Raw genomic sequence first — 19,991 nt, 5'->3', positions numbered from 1 at the left:
AATTTATTAAAGACTTAAATTGAAGAGGTAGAATTCAGGAGGAAACATGTTGTAAGCAAAATTAAAGGGCTCTTCAAAGTGTTTCAAAGGATACTGAAAATTCAGAATGGAAAAGACAACTCAGAGAACAGGAAAAAATATTTGCAAGTCTGATATGCATACACTATCTGATAAAGGTCTAGTATCTAGAAGATATTGAGAATTATTATAATTCAATAATAAAAATAGAAATAACCTAATGTTAAAATGGGCAAAGGATTTGACAGACATTTCTCAAAATAAGACACACGCACACAGACAAGCATATGCAAAGATGCTCACTCAGTCATTAGGGAGATGCAAATCAGTCCCGCAGGGAGATACCACTTCTTGCCCACTAACATGTCTACCATCAAATAAAAACAAAGACAAGTGCTGGGGAGGATGTGGAGAAACTGGAATTCTCCCTTGTTGGTGGTGGGGATGTCATATAGAGTGACCACTCAGGAAGACAATCTGGAAAGTTCCTTAAAATACCAAACAGAAAGGTTCCTATATGATCTATAGTTCCACCCTTAGGTATTTGTCCAAGAGCAATAAAATATACATCCACATAAAAACTAATACACAAATGTTCATGACAAAATTATTCATATTAACTCAAAAGTAGAGATAATTCACAAAACCCATTGACAGATAAGTAAAAAATGGTTTATCCATTCAACAGTTGATCCATCAACATTACTGATGACCAGGGAAATACAAGTTAAAACCACATTGAGATACCTCTTCACACCTATTAGAATGACTTACCAAAAAAGATGAAAGAGCAAGATTTGGAGAGGATGTGGAGAAAGGGGGACCCTTGCACACTGTGGGTCGGAATGTCCATTAGTACAGCCATTATGGAAAACTGTATGGTGGTTCCTTAAAAATTATGATAGCATATGATACCATAACCCCACAACTGGGCATATATCCACAGGAAATGAAATTATTATATTGCAGAGATATCTGTACTCCCATGTTTGTTATTGTGTTAGTCATAACAGCCAAATATGGAATCAACCTAAGTGTCCATCAACAGATGAATGAATAAAGAACATGTGGTTATATATGCACAAGGAATACTATTCAACCTTACCGTGATACCATGGATGAACATAGAAGACATTATGTTGCATGAAATAGGCCAGGCATAGAAAGAAATGATCTCACTTATATGTGGAATTTTAAAAAGTTGAACACAAAGCAGTAGAGAGTAGAATGGAGGTTACCAGAAACTGGGGACTTGAGGGTGGGACTTGCTGGTCAAAGCACACAAAATTTCAGTCAGACAAGAGGAATAAGTTCTCGAGATTTGTTTTCTACAACATAGTGACTATAGTTAATAAAAGTGTATTCTTGAAAATTGCTGAGACAATAGACTTTGTGTTCTTACCACAAAAATACAGTAAGTAAACATGTTAATCTGTTGGGACTAATGACATGTTAACTAACTCAGGCTGACTCCCTACTCCCTGGCGAGTGAGCAAAATCAAGGCTCAAAGGCGGTTTCAAAGGTTCATGAGGATAAACCGGACCACCGTCAGGGATTGGTTAACAACAGTTCCATGAAAGTGATCAGCTCGTGCTTGCCATGTAGTCCAATGGGACTCTCGCCTGCGTGAACCCCCCTGCCTTGCTGACCTTTAAGCTGATTGGTTCCCGCCTAGCCCACACCCTACATAAAAGCTGTGGGATTTCCGCAATAAATGAGTTACTGCTGTGACGGGTCTTCCTGACACGTCTGATTGTCTTCCGCCCGGAGGGCTGGGAGTGGGCTGTCGGTGGGTCCTACCTATCCCGGTCTGACCTTGTTGGGGAGTGTCCCCTTCCCTTGCCACTGTTCGAGAAGGGCAAGGGGGCTTAAGACCCCCAAATTAATCTGCTCCATTTAGCCATTTCACAATGTATACATAAAACACCATGCTGTATACAATACATATACAGAAGTTTTGCTTGGCAGTTAAAAAAAAAGAAGTAAACAAAAATGCAGTCAGTTCACAAAAACAAAACAAAGTCCTATGTATTCGTAGGGTGTGGCTTAGTTGGCTATTGCCTAAGTGTGTTCAATATGTGTTTGTTTCCTTGGAAAACAGATGTTATTCTAGTTTTGTACTTGTATGCATTTGTTGCATCTTTCAAGGAGAGTAGTAAAAAAGAATGTCAGAAAAATAACAGTAAATTAGAACATTAGGCAATTTTTGCAAGCACTGTAAAAAAATTAAATGAAATAGAGAAAGTCCAGAATGCTGTGGCTGCCTAGTTGGAAAGTCTGACGGAAGCAGAGCTGACTGGGGTGGCACATGCCTATAATCCCAGCTGCTTGGGAGGCTGAGGCAGGAGAATTTCAGGGATCTGGCTCAGTGATAAAGCACTCCTGGGTTCAATTCCTGGTACAAAACAAACAAAGAAACTGACCGCTTCTAGTTCCTATGGGAATCTAAAAGACTTGGCATGACAAAGGCCCAAGAAAATGTCTCAGGTGATTAAAATCAATCTTGAAAAATATATGACTAAGGCTGTGTTCCTTTGCTCCAGGCAGCTTCACTGTCACTTGAAAGAGAGAGCCTTAACAACAACAACAAAAAAAAGGCAGAAGATCAAGCAAATTTGAAAACCGTATCTTACACATGATGGGTGTGGATATTGGCAAACGAAATTGAGAAGGTGCAAATAGATCAGAAGTTCACCATTTTTTTTCTTTTTTGTGGGGGAGGGTACTAGAGATTGAACCCAGGGGTACTTTATCACTGAGCTATATACCAGGGATTGAACCCAGGGGCACTTAACCACTGAGCCATGTCCCCGCAATCCTCCCTCCTCAGCCTCCTGAGCCTCTGGGATTATAGGTGTGCGCTGCTGTGCCCAGCTCCCTCTACTTTTAAAAACACTTGAGACAGAGTTTTGCCAAGTTGCTGAGGTTAGCCTTAACCTTGCAATCTTCCTGCTTTAGCCTCCTTAGTTGCTGGGATTACCTGTGTGCGCCACCATCCCCAGCAGAAGATCTTCAATTTTTTGAGGAAATTGTGTTGTCAAAGAAACCACAGTCCTGTGGAAAAAAGTGTGAGTCTGTTGATTAAGCCTTAAAGCAAGCTGCAGGAGGAAGTGGCACATTGTCCAAGTGTATACCCCAATTCCCTCTTTTGATGTGTCTGAGAGAATAAGGGTCCAGGAGCAAGCTGCTCAGAGGTGGGCACCAAGGATCACAAGCAACAGCGGAGGAGGGAATTCCTGCTTGGGCTTGACTGCCGTTAGCATTGTTACAGACCAGTGACGTCCGTGGGTGCCTCCGTTTCCCCTTCCTGAATGGGAATGTTTCTGTCCTGTTCCTTCATCATGGCATGTCTGTCTGTTGATGTGAATATGAGGTAGACAACTTGCTCTTTTCATTCACAAGTCTTCAGTTCAAAGGATGGAAAGCAGTTGGGTGATCTCCCATAAAGAGCAGCTGAAGCTGTCCCACTTGGGGAAGAAGGGAACAAAAGGGTATTTAATGACCAGAAGAGTGTACTGTGGTGGAGATGGCTATGGGTCACCAAATAGTCTAAACACGTGTTCCTTTACAATTCCCAGTCTCAGGCCCTGGCCAGCAAGTTTCCTTTCTTGTAATGTCTTTCTGAGCTTTAGGTCTCAAGATTTTGCAGGCTTTGATAGATATAGGACTATTGGTACTTTTTAGTTTCTTCTTGTGGCAATCTTGATAAATTTTATTTTAAGGAATTTGGCTATTTAAATGCCAATTTATTGGCATATGGTATCCCCTCATTGTCTTTCTAATGTTTGCAGGTCTGTAGTGATAGCTCCTTTTTCAAACGTAGTTTTGGTATTTGTGTTCTTTGTCTCTCAGTTCTTCTCTCTTCTTAATATGTTTTACTATGAATTTATTAATTATTTCAATCTATTTAAATATATCCTTTTGACATTGTTGATTTTTTTCCCATTGTGTGTTTTCTATTTTATCAGTTTCTGGTCTTTGGTCCTCTATTCTACTTTTTTGGGGTTTTTTGGGTTTTTATTTACTGTTTTTTTTTTTTTTCCTACCTTTTTGAGTTGGAACCTTAGATCGTTGGTTTTCAACCTTTCTTCTTTTTAAAGATTTAGACTTCAAGGTATAAATTTATTTCTAGGCACTGAATTAGTAGTGTCATTGGCCACATTGCCTCCCTTTCCCCATATATCCAGGGTGAAAGACTCCTAGATGGTAGAAATGCAGGCTGGAATCGCATGAGTCTCTGAGTAACTATTTGGAGGAGAGCCATGCGGAGCTGCCTGACCTACATTGGCTTTTGATATGAGCAAGAAACATTACTTTGATATGTTGAACTACTGAGGTGTTTTTTTTTTTTTTTTTTAAAGAGACTTGCTATAGCCTAGTCTATTGTGGCTAATACAAGGACTTGTTTTATATCAGTTTTTAAAAATCAGTCTATATTACAACTTGCCAAGCCCTCTTCTTTATTCCTCCAATGTCAGTGTTAGAAGATGGTTGTTATAAGAGGTTTATACTGCAGGTGTGGGGGTAGTGAGAGAGTGTTACAGCACAATGCACCATAGGAAACAACTTGAATAAGTTGCCTTCTCCATTCCATAGGGAATGTTTCCTTGCCTTTCAGGGTCTGCCCTGCTCTGTTTCCAAGTCCTTGGGTCTCCTTCTCTATTCACATTATTTTCTCACAGTCTCTATTCTTGCTTCTTCCCATCTCTCCTACTCCAGAGCACTCAAAGCTCTCCAACTTTGACATTAGAGCTTTTTCTTAATTAAAGGATAAGATCAAAGATCAAATTCTCATTTCTACTGACCAAAGCACACTCAGAAGCTTAGGGCAGAGACAAGGCTGTGGGCCGCTGATGGAGAATCAGGGCGGCTCTCGTCAGCTGTGAGGTTTCTTCCCCAGAACCAGGGTTTATTTTTATCTTTTTCTCCTGCCACTTACTTCTACATACTACTTTTTAATTTTACTTTATTTAGCTTTTTGTGGTGCTGGGAATGGAACCCAGGACGTTATACATGCTAAATTGACCTCTGCTGACAGTCACATTCCTAGTGCTCAGATTATTATTGACTTTATTTCATTTGTTGTATTCTTGACAAAGTTGAGATTGTACTTTTGTGTTGTGCTTTTATAACTTAATGTTCTATCATAAGCATTTACTACATTATTAGATTTTATATATATATATATATTTATTTCCCAGAGGCATACAGGGGTTTTCTTAGAAAAGCAGAAGAATATTCAAGGGAGAATGTGGGCCAGCTCCAGAGGGAGAGACAGCAACCCTTCTGGTGTGGAGTGTTAACATTTATAGAGGGACAGTTGCTTGGAGGCTGGACTAGAGGTGGAGTCAGGGAGGAGTCATGTGATTTTGCTCCAGTTTTCCCTGTACTTTTGCACCGCCTTCAAGTTACTTTCTGCAGGCAAATGCATGGGTCAGTAGTGTGGGCCAAGGGCAGGGACTGGGTGGGTCAGGAATTGTAACTATTCATGGGTGCTTTTGGTATTTAAGTGGTATGTGGAAGCTTCCCTTGAGACTCAGTATATCTCTCCCTTTTCGGTATCCTCAAATTTCTATCTCATTTTCATCCCCTGAGACTTTGGTCCTTTAATCTTATGGGTGGGTGAGGCTGAAGATCCACTTTCTATGGCCGCTTCAGGCTGGCAGGGGGTGACGGCCCACTGACTGAAAGTCTCATTTTGACTGATGTAAAGGAGATAGAGAGACACTGGTCTCAGATGTGGGGATGCCATCTTCTGAACATGGAATTGTTGGAACCAATATTGATGCCTCTGAAAAATCACTGTACAGGCCTCCAACAGATTTCTCAGGAGAAGAGATGTCTCTGAAGCAGGGTCTGAGGAGTTCCCAGAGAGAAGAGGGAACTTGACTCAGGACCAGTGGGGTTCTTGGCATACGTGATGGAAAAGAATTTCAGCACACTCTGGTCAGAATGTAGGGTTTATTTAGGAAAGCAGAAGAATATGGGCCCCCTCCAGGAGGAGAAACGGCCTACTATGTGATCTTGATAAACATCTTTTTTATAGTCACATTTTTTTTCCTACTTAAAACCATGATAGTCAGTCCTAAGGGATATGAGAAGGACATACAACTTCCTGATGTCCCACCCACTGGACAGAGAGTTCTGAGCAAATTGAGCTGCTTGATTTCAGCTGCTGACAGCAGACTGAGAGAAGGATATTGTTGAATATTTCTGTGGGATGACTGCTTGGACAGAACTGTCCCTTGTTAAACTGTACCAGAGTCAAGATTCTGCTGGTACAGCTGACCTGGGACCAGGACCAGGTTCTAGGACCAGGTCTACCAGAATCAGATGCATCTGATGAGGCTTGAGTGGTCATGGGGAACAGGCAGGCAGCTGTCTGCTCACAGAAGGCTCTAGGAGCCTCTTGGGAGGGACCCAGCCTGTGGATATTGCTATTGGTGGCCCAGCCCCAGAAAGGGAAGTGGTAATGAGTGAGTCAAAACAGGGCAGCTCATGGAAATTGCTACAGGAGTAAGGGCCACTCTACTTTGTGTTCTCTGTGAGAATGACCACAGGAGACAGGGCGGCGGTGGTGGGAGGGATCCTTCCCCCTCATGGTGGAAAATGCTGGGAAACAGATTGGACACAGCTGCCTGAGCTATGAGCTGGACCATAGTACACTGGCCCAGAGGAGGAGGGTTGGAGGACCTCCACATTGGGCTGCCACAAGAACTGGCTGTGACTTTAATGTTCAGCCTGATTGGGTACCAATTACCAATTACAACAAAGCCAAGGGAGGTCAGAGGGCAAAGGTGGTGACCCTTAGCACAGGTTCCCAGCTCCTCAGCTGAGGAGGAGTGTGAACCTTGAGGGGCAGGTGGGGTTGGCCAGGGGCCTGCAGTCATCAGGCTCACAGGACAGCTTGCAGGCCATGTGAGAGATGGGGTACTTCTACCAAGGAGTAACCCCTAGGGAAGGGCCTAGTGAGAGCTTGTGAGGGGCCTACACATACAGGATAGGGCTGTGAGGAGAAAAGCCTATTGGGACCGCAGGAGCTGGCCTCATAACATGAGGTAAGTAAAATAACTTGGATTCTGGCTTGGTTGGAAACCTGATGTTTAATCAGAGTCGCTGCTCTTTCACCTTGCCCTTCAGGCCCAGAGAGCAACAGCCATGATGTAAGTAGCCCTCGAGTATTACACAAATGCTCATGGTTGTCTTACACCCTTCCCAAATCTTTGTAAATAGTCCCTCTATCAAATTATCTACTAAATCAATTATCCTAATTTGTCTCTTTATTAAGTCATCTACTATTAGTGATAGTCTTAATAGTCTTATTCAGTTACATATTAAATCCTTGATCCTAATGTGAATGTGCCATCTGTTTGCTGTGGGACCCTACTGCAGAGAAGGTCATTCTGTTGACAGCTCTGGAAGGATCCCTGGGACTGGCTCTTGGCAACAGTTCTGGATTGGAGGATGGGGACAGGTTTGAAGGGTGGGTCCTTCACCACACAAAAGGTAAGGATGTAGACTGGACTCCACTGACACTTCAGAGATCCACGGTAGGATTTTGGTTATCTATTTAGGCTTAAAGCATCAGGCGGGGTAGATATTAGATAGAGCTGGTTCGAGACAGGGATGGGATAGTGGTATTAAGAGGCAGGAAGACTACAGTAAGACCATAGCCCATGACCATTCACCTTACCCAGATCCATTCCACTTGCTCTCTGGAGAAGGGCTGAGTGGGTCAGGGTTCCAGGGGAGGATGGATGATTAAAGTTAGAACCTACTGCAGGAGGAAGGAGTGGTATGAGAACGACGAGCCAAAACCTGGCATGGAGCACTTGTTCACGTCACTGTGACAGGAGACCTGAAGATGCTCAGAGAACAGTTCTAGGGATCAGGGTGTTTTTTCCCACTGACTTTCAGAATTTTTTTCCAGCATTTTTTCCAGTTCACGTGGAAAAAATGCTTGGGAGAGATGGAGCTGGAAACACTCAGAAAATAAGAGGGATGGGGGGTGGACATGAGGGATTTTAAAACAGGTTTGCTATTAATTTAATAAATGCTAGAAAAGCGCAAGATTTGGAAAAGTTTGTTTAAAAACAGCACCACCCCGGAGCACGAAATCTGGTTTTATTTACCCAGGCCATGTGGTACTTGCCCTCAGTGAAAGAAGGAATTTATACACATTGACATATTGAACTTTTCTTGTATAAACTTAACAATTTTCAATCACAAATATGTGGGAGAAATAAAGAGGCAGAATGACTCAGATATTATTCCCATAAATTCTCCCAGGGCCTTTGCACATGCTGTTCCCAATATCTGGAAGCTGCTTCTCCTTTCTCTTATTCTGAAGGAGGTTGGGTTTTCTTGTTATGTTCTGATATGGCTCTAGTACTGTTCCTTCACAGATCTCTCACAGTTTCAAGTCATGTTTCACATGGTCATCTGATGAATGTCCAGTCCCACTCATTAGCTGACAACCTTCATGAAGGCAACAAGTGCCCTCTGCTCTCCATTGTTGCTCTAGGCCCATCATTACTCTTGGACCTAGTGCCTGCCACCTGCTAGATGACTGACATATTTCAAGGATGACTTCCTGAAGGACTTTTAAAGCATGTTAAGTTGAGACTGGCTTCCAAGAAAGAGAAGGTGAAGCACAATGTCTGACCACTGGGCCCATGTTGCCTGCATTTCTCTGTGTAAAAGACCTTTTCCTGACCCCAGTCTAGCAGGAGGGAGTGAGTATGTGATACTAGCATGATGCCTGTGGACATCAGAACTTCCCGAGAAAGGTCGTGAAGACTTAAATCAGATCAAATCTTGCCCTCACAGCAAGAGAGAGACACCCAGCTCCTTTGATTTCCCTGAAATTGCCAGAAGGTTTTCCTTTGACTCAGAGGTCATTAGATCTTGCAGTGACTGCTACAACTATGAAAATGTGATGGAGCACGAGATCAGTGGGAGAAGTTTGGGGATAGCTAACTGCCCATGATACCTTACTCTGCTTCCTTTAACATAAGATCCTAGGCCTGGTATAACCAAGTTCACTGTGGAAATCAATGGCAGATATATAGGAAAGAACGTATTCCTGGGTGGAGTTACATGTGAACAAAGAAATACTGTTGTTATTGGTCAGTGATGTTACAGGGCAGCCTGACCTGGCCGATGGGAAGGGTGATACAATGGCTTCATTAAAAAGACCTTTGGAGCCAGGTGGGGTGACCCATTCTTATAATCCCCGTGACTCAGGAGACTGAGGCAGGAAGGGTCTCAAGTTTGGAGCCCAGCCTGGGCCACTTAACAAGACCCTATCTCAAGATAATAAAAATAAAAATAAAGATCTGGGAAACAGCTCAGTGGTAGAGTCCTCCTGGGTTCAATCCCCAGTACCAGGAAAATGAACAAACAGGCAAAATATGGCCTGTGCCCTTTGCCTTTGGTTCTTCTTCCCTTCCTCCTCTGGCTGTGTGAAACGTGGAAGAGGTGGCTGAAGCTTTAACTGATGACTCCTCTTTAGCCAAGGTAGAAGGATTTTAGATTCCCACAAGGATGATGGTTACTGGTGGGATGGTGAAGTGGTGGCTGAAGGGTGTCTGGAGATTTTGTGGAGTAGCTTGTAGTTTCCAACTTCTGACTCTTTAGTGAAAGAATTTTTTTTTTTTCTTGTTTGGAGCATTATTATCTTTGGTCTCTGTTGCCCTCATCTGAATCTAATTCCAATGAATCCATTTTGGGAATACTGAATTATTGGTACCACTTTGAGATTTCACTATGTTTATTTAGAAGGCATCTGCACTCTGCCATAGGTGACTGGGAATTGCTCTGGTTCGAGCAGGAATTATCTAGAATGTGAGGCATACATGAAATATATCTTTGGGCTAGTGACTGGGGCTCAGCTTTTGGGAGCAGTGGACAGGTATAGATACTAGTGACTTCTAGCTGATACATTTTTCATTTGTAACAATTCATCCTTTAAACTAATATGAGCTATGGCAACTATTGCCCACCCTGAGCTGTGTAGGACCAGGCCACTGTTCTTCTCCAATTCCTGGGAATGTGGGTGGAGCTGTGTCATAGTGACCTTTGTGTCTTCATTCCTTGTTATGTGCTTATATCCTTGGGGCTCCTCTCTGCTCTCCTGGGCCTGGTCCCAGCCAGCATGGAACAAGATTCTTCCTGCTCTGTCCCTGAGAGCAGCTGTTCGCCACTTTGCCTGAATGGTTGTGGGTGGCCTGCCCTGTTTGTGTAATGATGCAAAGAAGTTGTGGAGTTCTGAAATAACATTTAAAAATTTTTGCTTCTCAAAAATTTTTAGTTTTTATTATAGAAAAATAATATCTAATTATATTTTGCCATTTTAAACATATTAAATTACAATTCAGTGGCATTAATTGCCTTCATAATGTTGTAAAATTATTGCAATCTTTTTTCAGTACTGGGAATTAAATTCAGGGCCTCAAACATGCTAGGCAAGCACTCTGCCACTGAACTACATCCCCAGCCCTTTTTATTTTATTTTGGGACAGAGTCTTGCTAAGTTGTTAGGTCCTGAACTTGTGATCCTCCTGCCCTAGCCTCCTGAGGAGCTGGGACTTGCCAGTGTGCACCACCATGCCCAATCATCACCACTTTTTGATTTTCCGCATCCAATTCTTAAGCAGAGTCTTCTTCCCCCACCCAGAGGTGTTATATCACCAGTGAGATCATAGTTAGGTTCATTCTTAAAGAATAGGAGTTCAGGTACTTAAAAAGAACCCTATGCTTCTCTCTGATGGTGTGAAGCTGGTTCTCTCTTCCTCTCTTCAGATACCCCTGGCAGAATTCACAGAGCTGTGGACGTATCGGGTGATCAGGGTGCTGTGAAGGACTGATGGAGGCCAGCCTTCAGAGGCCTGCCACTCAACTGGGATACAAATATTGTGATTGGATAGCTACCTACTGTTGCTCCTGGTTCAGCCTTGAACTCTATTTCTCACTGAATGGTTGGGTGGGCAGTTCTGAATCAGGAATAGGGAAGAGGATGGCCAGGGACTAGAAATGCTAGAGATTATAGCCAGGGGGGAATCTTGGGAATGAAAGTGACCTAAGGGTCATGTTGTGTGTGTGTGTGTGTGTGTGTGTGTGTGTGTGTATACTGGTGGTGCTGGTGGGGCCCTGAGGTGACCATATGTCTAGGAGAGAGGTCTTGCCTGAGCTCTGCTCTTCTTGCTTCCCTTTCCCTGCTACCAAAAACTCTAGAGGGCTACATTAGAATTAGAAACCTGCATTTCAGATTTTGTATACCTCAGAGGTAGAACCCCCACAGTTCAATCCCTGGTACTGAAAAAAACCTGAAGTCTGGAAATTAGCAGTCCCCTTTCCCATCTGAGAATGGCCTGTTGGTTCTGCCATCCTTCCAGGACTCTATACAAAACCACCTTAGGTGACAACAAGCATCTGTTCTGGTGAGACTGCAATTAAATTTTCATAGGTGGGAATCAGCCTGGAACAGCCTTGTACACTTAACCCTTTGCTGGCACTCCCCTAATCATCTGCTTCAATCCCCTTCATTTCTTGCCTTATTATTTGAGCCCTTTTTATTTTTTGTGGGGGGAATCTTACTAAGTTGCCAAGACTGGACTCAAACTTTAGATACTGCTGCCTCAGTCTCCCAAGTCACTGGGATCACAGATGTGTGATACCAGGATTGACCCAGACTTCAATTTAATTGAGAAACCATGGCCCTCTCAGCAGAAAGGCATGACCTGATAAACATCTCCCCCACCAGGCTCAGACTTAGGCATTTGAGACCTCAAGTCTCAGATCCCCTCTCATTAACCCTTCTTCACTCCAGTTCAGAGAGAAGTGAGGATACTTAGTGGAAGGACCTCTGCCGCCCAAGGGAGACCCAACCCAGTCCTTCTGCTGAGTTCTCTTCTTTTCCCCTTCCTGGCCTACATCTGGTCCCCAGGATGCCTTCCCTGAACTTTCTGTCGAAATCCTGTGACTATGTACACTGTGATTTGGATCTAGCTATCTCCCATACTAGAAGAAAGAGAGGTTTGATTCTCTCCCTTTCAGATCCCCATTTTCAGAAAGAAGGAACCAGCTCTTACTAGTAAGGGGACCACTGTGGCCACTGTCAATCAGACTTTGGCTTGCTTGCTTAGATGTAATTGACTATGTGGCATTAAAGTCCTGGGGTGGGGGTGGGGGATGCGCTTTGACCTGGAGGGTGTGGGGAAGGCTTGCATTCCCATTAGGCTAGAGCATCAGGGCGGACTGCATGCCTCCTGTGCCTGGAGCCAGGACGACTGTCCTGGGTTCTCTTCTTTCAGCCATCCTGTACTCCTGATGTCCTGTTTCTGCTCTGTTGTCTGACCATATGCCGTGATTTCTGTCCACTCAATTAGCAGCAGTCCTCAGGGCACTCTGGGTTGAAAGCTGGCCGTATTTGAAGAGACGTTGCTAAAGCTCTCTCAGAAGCAGAGCCCTCCCTTTTGCCTCCCGCCAGCAGTGGGGCGGGGGTTGGGGAGGGCAGCTCAGGGAGCTATCAAAGGAGGTAGAGAATTGGGTATTGGGAGGGCGTCACACCCGCCTTGACCATGTGTGCACATCGTGGGACCATCACGGTGGGAGGAGCAAATAGTTCTTAGCTTCCAAAAGTGCTTTAATAAACCCTGCCAGGGGTCTGAGTGCTGTTCCAGGCCACAGGTCTGGCCCCAGGTGCTCTCCATGGTGTTCCAAGTTTTCAATGGGGGAACACCAGGTAGATCAGAGGACAGGAGTAAGATCCCAAAGGATGTCTGCTCTTGGTGGAAGAAGGGTGAAGAAAGACCAGTGGTGGTACTGCTGCTGGGGGCCAGGGGAGGGCTGGTTGTGTTGGCAGAGACTAGTGTTAGATGGTGTTCACATTGAACTGAGATAGTGGAAGGGATGGATTAGATCAGTGGTCTTCAAAGTGGGATGTGCAGAATGATCAATTGGAATATAAAAGAAAAATTTTGAAAGCTTCTATTTTTTTCTTTTTGGTGCTAAAAATCTGCTTCACCAATATTTACTACATAGATCAATATAGGCACCCTTACTCAGTCCATGTGCCAGGTGTCTGTGTCGTGTATTGGCAGGGAAGAGGGGAGGTTCTACAAAGCAGGGGGTGAAGGAGGGGACTGCAGACCCCTTACTGGTCCAGTTGCTTTCAAGTGTAGCATGTCTTACAAATTACTTCCATCCAGGCAGTGGATAGACAGATTATATTTTCTGATTTTATCTAAACTGTTCTCATAAAAAGGACAAGTGATGGGAAAGAATTCCTGCAAGAAAACCACCAATTAATTGAAAATAAAATGAATAGTACAAGCAAAAGCAAACTAACTAACTAAATAAATAAATGACTGAGCTGAAAATTTCCTACTACTAGCATGAGATCCTTTATGATGATATAGTCAGCTCTGACAATGGAGTCAACCAAGATGTTCAAATCTATAAAAAAGACTACTCGAAATATGGATTTACATGACTGTACATTGGACCTTAAGTTATTAATTAATAATAATATAAATAAGCCATCATGATCAGCAAGATGTGTAAATTCTATAAACCCAGAGCATGGAAATGAACCTCAACAAATTTTTTTCAGGGATATTCCAAGTCATGCAATATTTAGTTGTATACTTTGGTGAAGCATTACTAAATATAATAAAAATGTTCAGAACTCTCTTTTGAAACTTCTTAGTTAACATCAGGAGGCAAAATGTCAGTCAATATCATTGTGAAAAAAAACAGCTCTTCTATTTTCCATGGCTTAAGAGACTGAATTAGTACAGAGAAGAGATGGTAACATATAAATTTGCATGCTATTGAGAGATGCACAGAAGCTGGGTGTGGTGGCACACGCCTGTAATGCCAGCAGCTAGGGAGGCTGAGGCAGGAGGATCCTGAGTTCAAAACCAGCCTCAGCAACTTAGCGAGGTCCTAAGCAACTTAGCTAGACCCTGTCTCAAAAGGGCTGGGGATGTGGCTCAGTAGTTAAACGCCCCTGGGTTCAATTGCTAATACCAAGAAAAAGAAAAAAGAAAAAAAGAAAAAGAAAAAGAAAGACATACAGGAAACATTGTTGAAGATCTGAAGAAAAGGATTTGGAACACATGGTGTTGAGGAGGTTGGCTATAGGGTTGGGTGCAGGTTGCTAACATGTTTCATCATAAGTCTTTGCTACACTTTATGATGAAAACATCTATGACAAAATACTTAATACTTTTGTGATCTACTAAAATAAAGATTTTTGGGGTTGGGGTTGTGGCTCAGTGGTAGAGCACTTGCCTAGCATGTGTGAAGCACTGGGTTCAATTCTCAGCACCACATACAAATAAATAAATAAGATAAAGGTCCATCAACAATTAAAAAATATTTAAAAAATAAAGATCTTTTATTTTAACAGTGGATAACATATAGTAAATTATGCTGTGATTTTTATATATGAGAATAACCTCTGATGTACTAGCTACCTGTCTGGAATACAAAACTGAGACATGTGAAATTCATTAATCCCCTCATTTGTCTATAAGTAGCAAAAATGAAGTTGAAGCTGGAAGAGCAGAAACTGCTAGAGGATGTCAATAATGTGGTTTACATCAAAACAAAACAAACACTAAGTCCTTATAATACCTTAAAATGAAATGTAGAATAAGACAAAATCTTTTCTATGAGTCAAAGATATACTGATTCTTTCAGGGCAAAGAACTGGAAGTTGTGGAATTTAAAGATGAATTTTCTTTGACAAAAGGACAGCGGCTCCCAATGTGTGGTCCTCTGCTCTGCTGGCTGTTCCAAGTGTGCTACCCAGCAGAGAACAGACTTCTCTCCCTCCCTCTGCCCCCACTGTGACGTTTCAGGTAATATTTTAACAATGAAATAAAAAATAATTATGCTTTAAAAATAATCACATTGTGGGGAAAGTACTTTGAAAAGTGACATTTGGACTGTTCCCATTTTCATGTGATTGATTGATTGATTTTTATCTTTTGTTACTTGTTATCTTTTGGGATTGAACCCAGAGGCACTTTCTCACTGAGCTACATCCCTATTTAAATTTTTTTTTAAAATTTTGAGACAGGGACTCACTAAGCTGCTTACGGCCTCTCTGAGTTGCTGAGGTTGACTTTGAACTTGTGATCCTCCTGCTTCAGTCACCTGAGTTTTGGGATTACAGGTGTACATTATTGTTCCTAGATTATCATGTGATTTTAATGTCAAAATGGTCATAGTCTGCAGAGTTTAGAAGCATACTATTAAATTCATTTTATAATCTTGCAAATGCACAATCCACAGTTTTAAACATCCTATTTTTTCAAATTATTTGCAAGAAAAAACAATGAAAATCTCATTGAGAATATTGACCTCATGAACAAAAAAATATTTCCTATGGAATTTTACATTTGTAAAATCAGTAGATAGCATTCTAGTGACTTATGATTTAGTAGATGCAAACGTTGAGTTTTTTTATTTTTTAAATCTTTATGGGATACACCCCGCCCCCCAGTGGTAATGGGGATTGAACCCAGGGGTCCTCTATCACTTATCTATACTCCCAGCTCTTTTCTTTTTTGTTTTGAGACAAAGTCTCACTAAGTTGCCTGTGTGGTCTTGAATTTACATTCTTTTGCCTCAACCTCCCTAGTAGCTGGGATCATAGACATGCACAATTGTGCCTGGCTGGGACATCTTAAACAAACAAACAAACAAAAAAACCCACCACCCCTCAAAAACAAAACAAAACAAAACAAAACAATAAAAGCTACTAGAATCCAGTTTTGACATTAACTGAACTTAAAAGCATACTTTTTAGACTCATAAAATATTAAACTAATATTTATTAAAGTCATTTTTAATTATGTAACTCTCTCTAAATAGATGTTTGCAAACAACTTAAAAGTGAAAGGAAAAAGGCATATTGTATCACTTGTTAAAAATAAAATAATTTAAAATTATTGTTTTATCTTTAACACATCCTTTAACATTTTCCAATGTGCTTCATAATATATATTAGCATAATCTCAGTGTATGTACTTTATAAATAAAAAATTATAAATATCAGTTTGTGAGGTAGAAGGAATAAAACTCGGTGCTTAAATGAGGCAATTATGTGAAAGCAGTTGGCACACATGAGGATATATGGGGGTACTCATTAATGAATAGCTTCTTTTTCCCCTTGGTGACTAATTTGGTGAAAGGGACACTGACTGGAGGGTGCCTCTCAAATGTGGCCTAGGGGATTGGGTACGTGGGGGGTCTTATTCGTTAAGACTGGAAACACAGGAGCAGGTTCTTTCCTGGGAGGCAATTAGGGGTTTGGGTATGGCCAATTTCCATGGGCGTAGGAACTGCAAGTGGAGATCTTCCCAGGAAGCAGCTCTGGAGCATTCTTAACTAAAGATGGTGTTCAAGAATCGCTACCAGACAGGAGGTAGTTAAAACCATGGGAGTGGCAGGGATCCCCAAGAACGGGCCTGTGGAGTGAGCGAGGGGACTGACACAGTGGGACCCCAGGGAGCACCGCAAGAAGAACCAGGCCATGGAGGCCTAGAGGCCACAGGCCCCCAGGTATGTGCTTGTGTGCTTGTGTGTGTGTACTGGGGGTGGGGGCGGGGTGGGGAGGAGTGTCAGCGGGTGCTAACTTTGGAGGGCGAGTTTTCCAAACGTTCCAGGAAGGAGGGCGTGGTCAGCAGGCACAAGTCCTGGGAAGAGGTGAGCAAGGAAGGCTGTGAGGCACCTACTGGCTTTGGCAGCGAGGAGGTCATTCCGGACTTTGAGGGGCGGGGTAGAAGCCAGGCAGAGAAGCCGGGCAGCAGAGTTGGAGAGCAAGTGTCCGAGTGTGGGAGGGCGGGAAGGTGAAACAAGTGACCAGACGGACACCTGGGAGAGAACGGATGCTTGAGGGTCGGTTCAGCTACAGGGAGTAAGTCACCTGTATGGGGGCAGAGACCCCTCCAATCTCGCCTTGGCAAAAGTTCTGCGGGGAGGGGAGAATGTCAGGCAAACCCGATCGCCGAACTGAGCGGCGTTGGGTGGCAGCGGAGGCGAGGAGGGGATCTTGGCTGGCTCTGACCCGGGGCTGCGGCGATGGCCCAGCAGAGCCCAGGCGGCGCCGGGCGCGCTTCCGGCCGAGGGACTGGGCGGCTGCCGCGCCCCTGGCACTCTCAAGTTTCCTGCTGGCAGCGCGGCCGGGAGCTTCAGGTAGCCGCGGGCAGGCGTAATTGGCGGGCGGCGGCGGCCGGACCTGCGCCCCTCTGCTCCCGGCTTCTCGCTTCTTCTCCGCTCAGCGCCCAGGTAGGGCACGACTGGGGCGGCGCGCCGCTCGCCGGCTCCTTCCCTGCGGAGGCGGCCCTAGCTCCTCCCGCTGCGCCAGCCCCGGGGGCTTTGGAGCGGGGCTCTGTGGCGCAGCACCTTCGTGGAGCTCGGCCCCCACCCCTGCCACAGGCGCGCTGCGGGCTCTTGCGGAGCGCCGGCCGGAGCGCGGCCTGGCCCGGCCGCCCCCGGCCCTGGAGGGCTTCAGCGCTTTGCAGCCCGGTTCCGCGGCGTAGCCTTGTGCCCTGCCTAGCGCGTCACCTGCGCTCCAGCCCTGCAGCCGCTCCTCTCGCGCCCGCGGCATGGCCCTGTCCTCCGAACCTGGTGAGTGCGCGCGATGCTGCACTGCTGACCTTGGGCCAGCGCCCTGTGGCCCCTGCAGTCTAGGGCGGGAATCCTGACTGCTCCAGAGTCCAGACCTCAGGTACAGGGCATTCCAGCCCACAGAGGTGGCAGCGTGGACCCCTGCGCTCATCCCCTACCCTAACCTTGCCTGTGCTCCCCCTCTGTCCTGGAGGTGGCCTGGGCTTCAGGGGCCCCAGGTGAGCTGGCAGCATGCCCGTTTCCTGGAGGCCTAAATTGGATTCTCAAGATTTAGGGAAATTAAAGGCCCTGGGACACAACGCCACTTAAGCGTCTGGACAAGTTTCTAGGTGCTTGAGATCTGCTGGATGTGGGCAACTGAGGTGGACTTCTCCCTAGCGGCAGGAAATGGACAGGATGAGTCGTTTCATCCTTGCCTCTGTCTTTCTGGAGGCAAAGGAGGGAGATGTGCAACCTTGTTTTCTCTTACTCTGCTTTCTGCCCTTGAACTTCCTGGTAGCTGTTTTGCCAGCAGAGCTGCTAATGGCTGGTCTAGGCTGGCAGTGGCCTCTGATGTGAGTTATGAGAGGCCCTGGAGTAGGAGAGGCTTGCTAACTGTCATGTCCCTGAACTGTTCGTGGCTGGAAGCTTTTTTGGTGACAAATAAGCAAAGGAGCAGGATGAAAGCAGCATTAGGAGGGATTTCAGCATGGCCCTGAGCCCTTGTTGGCTATTCCCCTGGAGGGAGTGACCAATGTTTGGCCATCTTCAGGGAAAAGCTGACTGCTGCTGGAACCTGCAGAGGAGAAATTCTTCTTCTGGCTGTGAAGCATCCATGCTGAGTGGTAGTGGAGCCACTGAGCCAGACAGAGCTTCTGTCAGCTCCTACTTCTCTGAGTGTTGACAGAAGGTTTGGGGTAGTTGGTCTGTCCTGGCTGCAACTCTGGCTGCAACTCTGAGGGGCCTCACTTGCTCTGAAGATGATGGTAGGGCACTACCCGTTCTGGAATAATGGTTCTTGTGTGGATGGGTTGCTGGGAGACTCTCTGAACTTTTAGTCCCATTCTTAGCCCAGCCTTAGTCACTCGATCCTGGATAAGGGTTGAGCAACTCTTGCTTATGACAAGAAGTTCTTTGAGATATGAGATTTGTTTTTCTTGCCCTTACACTTGATGGATCACTCTTTGGGGTGGTCTTAACATCAGTCTCAGATCTTCATAATGTCATGGTCAGATAAATGTAGTTTTAGGGTTAATCAGTGAGATACATTTTCTCTCCATAAGGTGCTAATTGACTTTCCTGGTTCTTGCACTGAGAAGATTAATTCTTAGTGCGTCCACATCATGATTGCATATCCAGGACAAGAGACAATGGTAACTGTCTCTAATGGTGAAGAGGAACTGATTAGGGCATAGGAGGGGGGATTCATGGTTGGAGTCCTAGGTGTGCACAGTTACCAAGAAGTAGTATTCATAGAGGGGAAGGCTGTTCCTCCTTCTAACCTGCCTTCACATTTAAATATGGCTTCCTTCTTCCTGCACCCAGGTAGGAACTTGGGACAGTACCAGGCCCATAATCGTTCTTGATAAGTAACACTAAATGAAAGGATTCAGTGTCTAGATGAAACTTCATGTTTATTTTCCCAGTTGGAATCTTATCTGATAAAATGGTGAAGATAATGATGTTGACAGATAATGCTTACAAAGCCCATATTCTAAGCCAGGTACTAGTCTAAGCACTTTACATATGCTAATTAATTTGTCATGGCAACCCATGAGGCTGATATTTTTATCATTCTCCTTTTACAGGGCATAAAATTGAGGCACAGAAAGTTTATAATCACTTGCCCAAAGTCATGCAACTCAGTGGCGGAATAGGATTCAGATTCAAACCCAGGAGATTACCTTGAATCCATGTTATTAGCTACTTCACTGTACTGATCTAGGTAGATTCCTATACAAGGCTCATTCATTCATTTGTGTTTTATACAATTGCTTATTCAACAAATATGTATCACGTGCCTGTCATGTTCCAGGCATAAGGATATAATCATGAATGAGACAGGCAAGATTTCTTGTGAAGTTGATATTGAGCAGATAAAGCCACTTTGCCAGCTCCTTGTGTTAAGTCATGTGCATCTCGGGAAAGAAAAGGAAAATGGACCCCTCTAGGCAAGCCTGTGCCTCCCTGTCCCAATAAGACATGATTTAATTCCAGCCTTTATGGTCTTTTAGGGGCATGTAAGTGAATGTAGCCTGGTTTCCTGCACAGGAGATACAGGCCCTGAGTCTGGTTATTAAATGTTGACCTATTGTCTATTGAACAGGGAAGTAAGGTTTTGGGCTTG

The 19,991-nt window shown here is 44.2% G+C and overlaps 1 protein-coding gene across 6 annotated transcripts in view; it reads left to right on the top strand.

Annotated features, from left to right (window-relative positions):
• Window positions 1-19,991, top strand: part of Ampd3 (adenosine monophosphate deaminase 3) — a 126,505-nt gene that overhangs the window by 61,974 nt on the left and 44,540 nt on the right. Inside the window, exon 2 of one of the 6 annotated variants that reach the window (XM_047516168.1) lies at window positions 14,729-14,889. The exons of 1 other annotated variant lie outside the window; for it this stretch is intronic. Coding sequence is in view for 1 of the 5 variants with exons in the window: in XM_047516167.1 (XP_047372123.1) it covers window positions 17,644-17,665 (22 nt within the window). In the remaining 4 variants the exon portion in view is untranslated. Of the gene's footprint in view, window positions 1-14,728; window positions 14,890-16,717; window positions 16,742-16,870; window positions 16,953-17,132; window positions 17,324-17,357; window positions 17,666-19,991 lie in introns of those variants that run through there. 4 more of the 6 variants (XM_047516171.1, XM_047516169.1, XM_047516170.1 and 1 more) reach the window with 4 other exon arrangements.

Source organism: Sciurus carolinensis, chromosome 11 (genome assembly GCF_902686445.1).
Source record: "Sciurus carolinensis chromosome 11, mSciCar1.2, whole genome shotgun sequence".
NCBI lineage: Eukaryota > Metazoa > Chordata > Mammalia > Rodentia > Sciuridae > Sciurus > Sciurus carolinensis.
The sequence above is the reverse complement of the archived record's forward strand: the minus strand, read 5'-3'. Positions and strand labels throughout refer to the sequence as shown.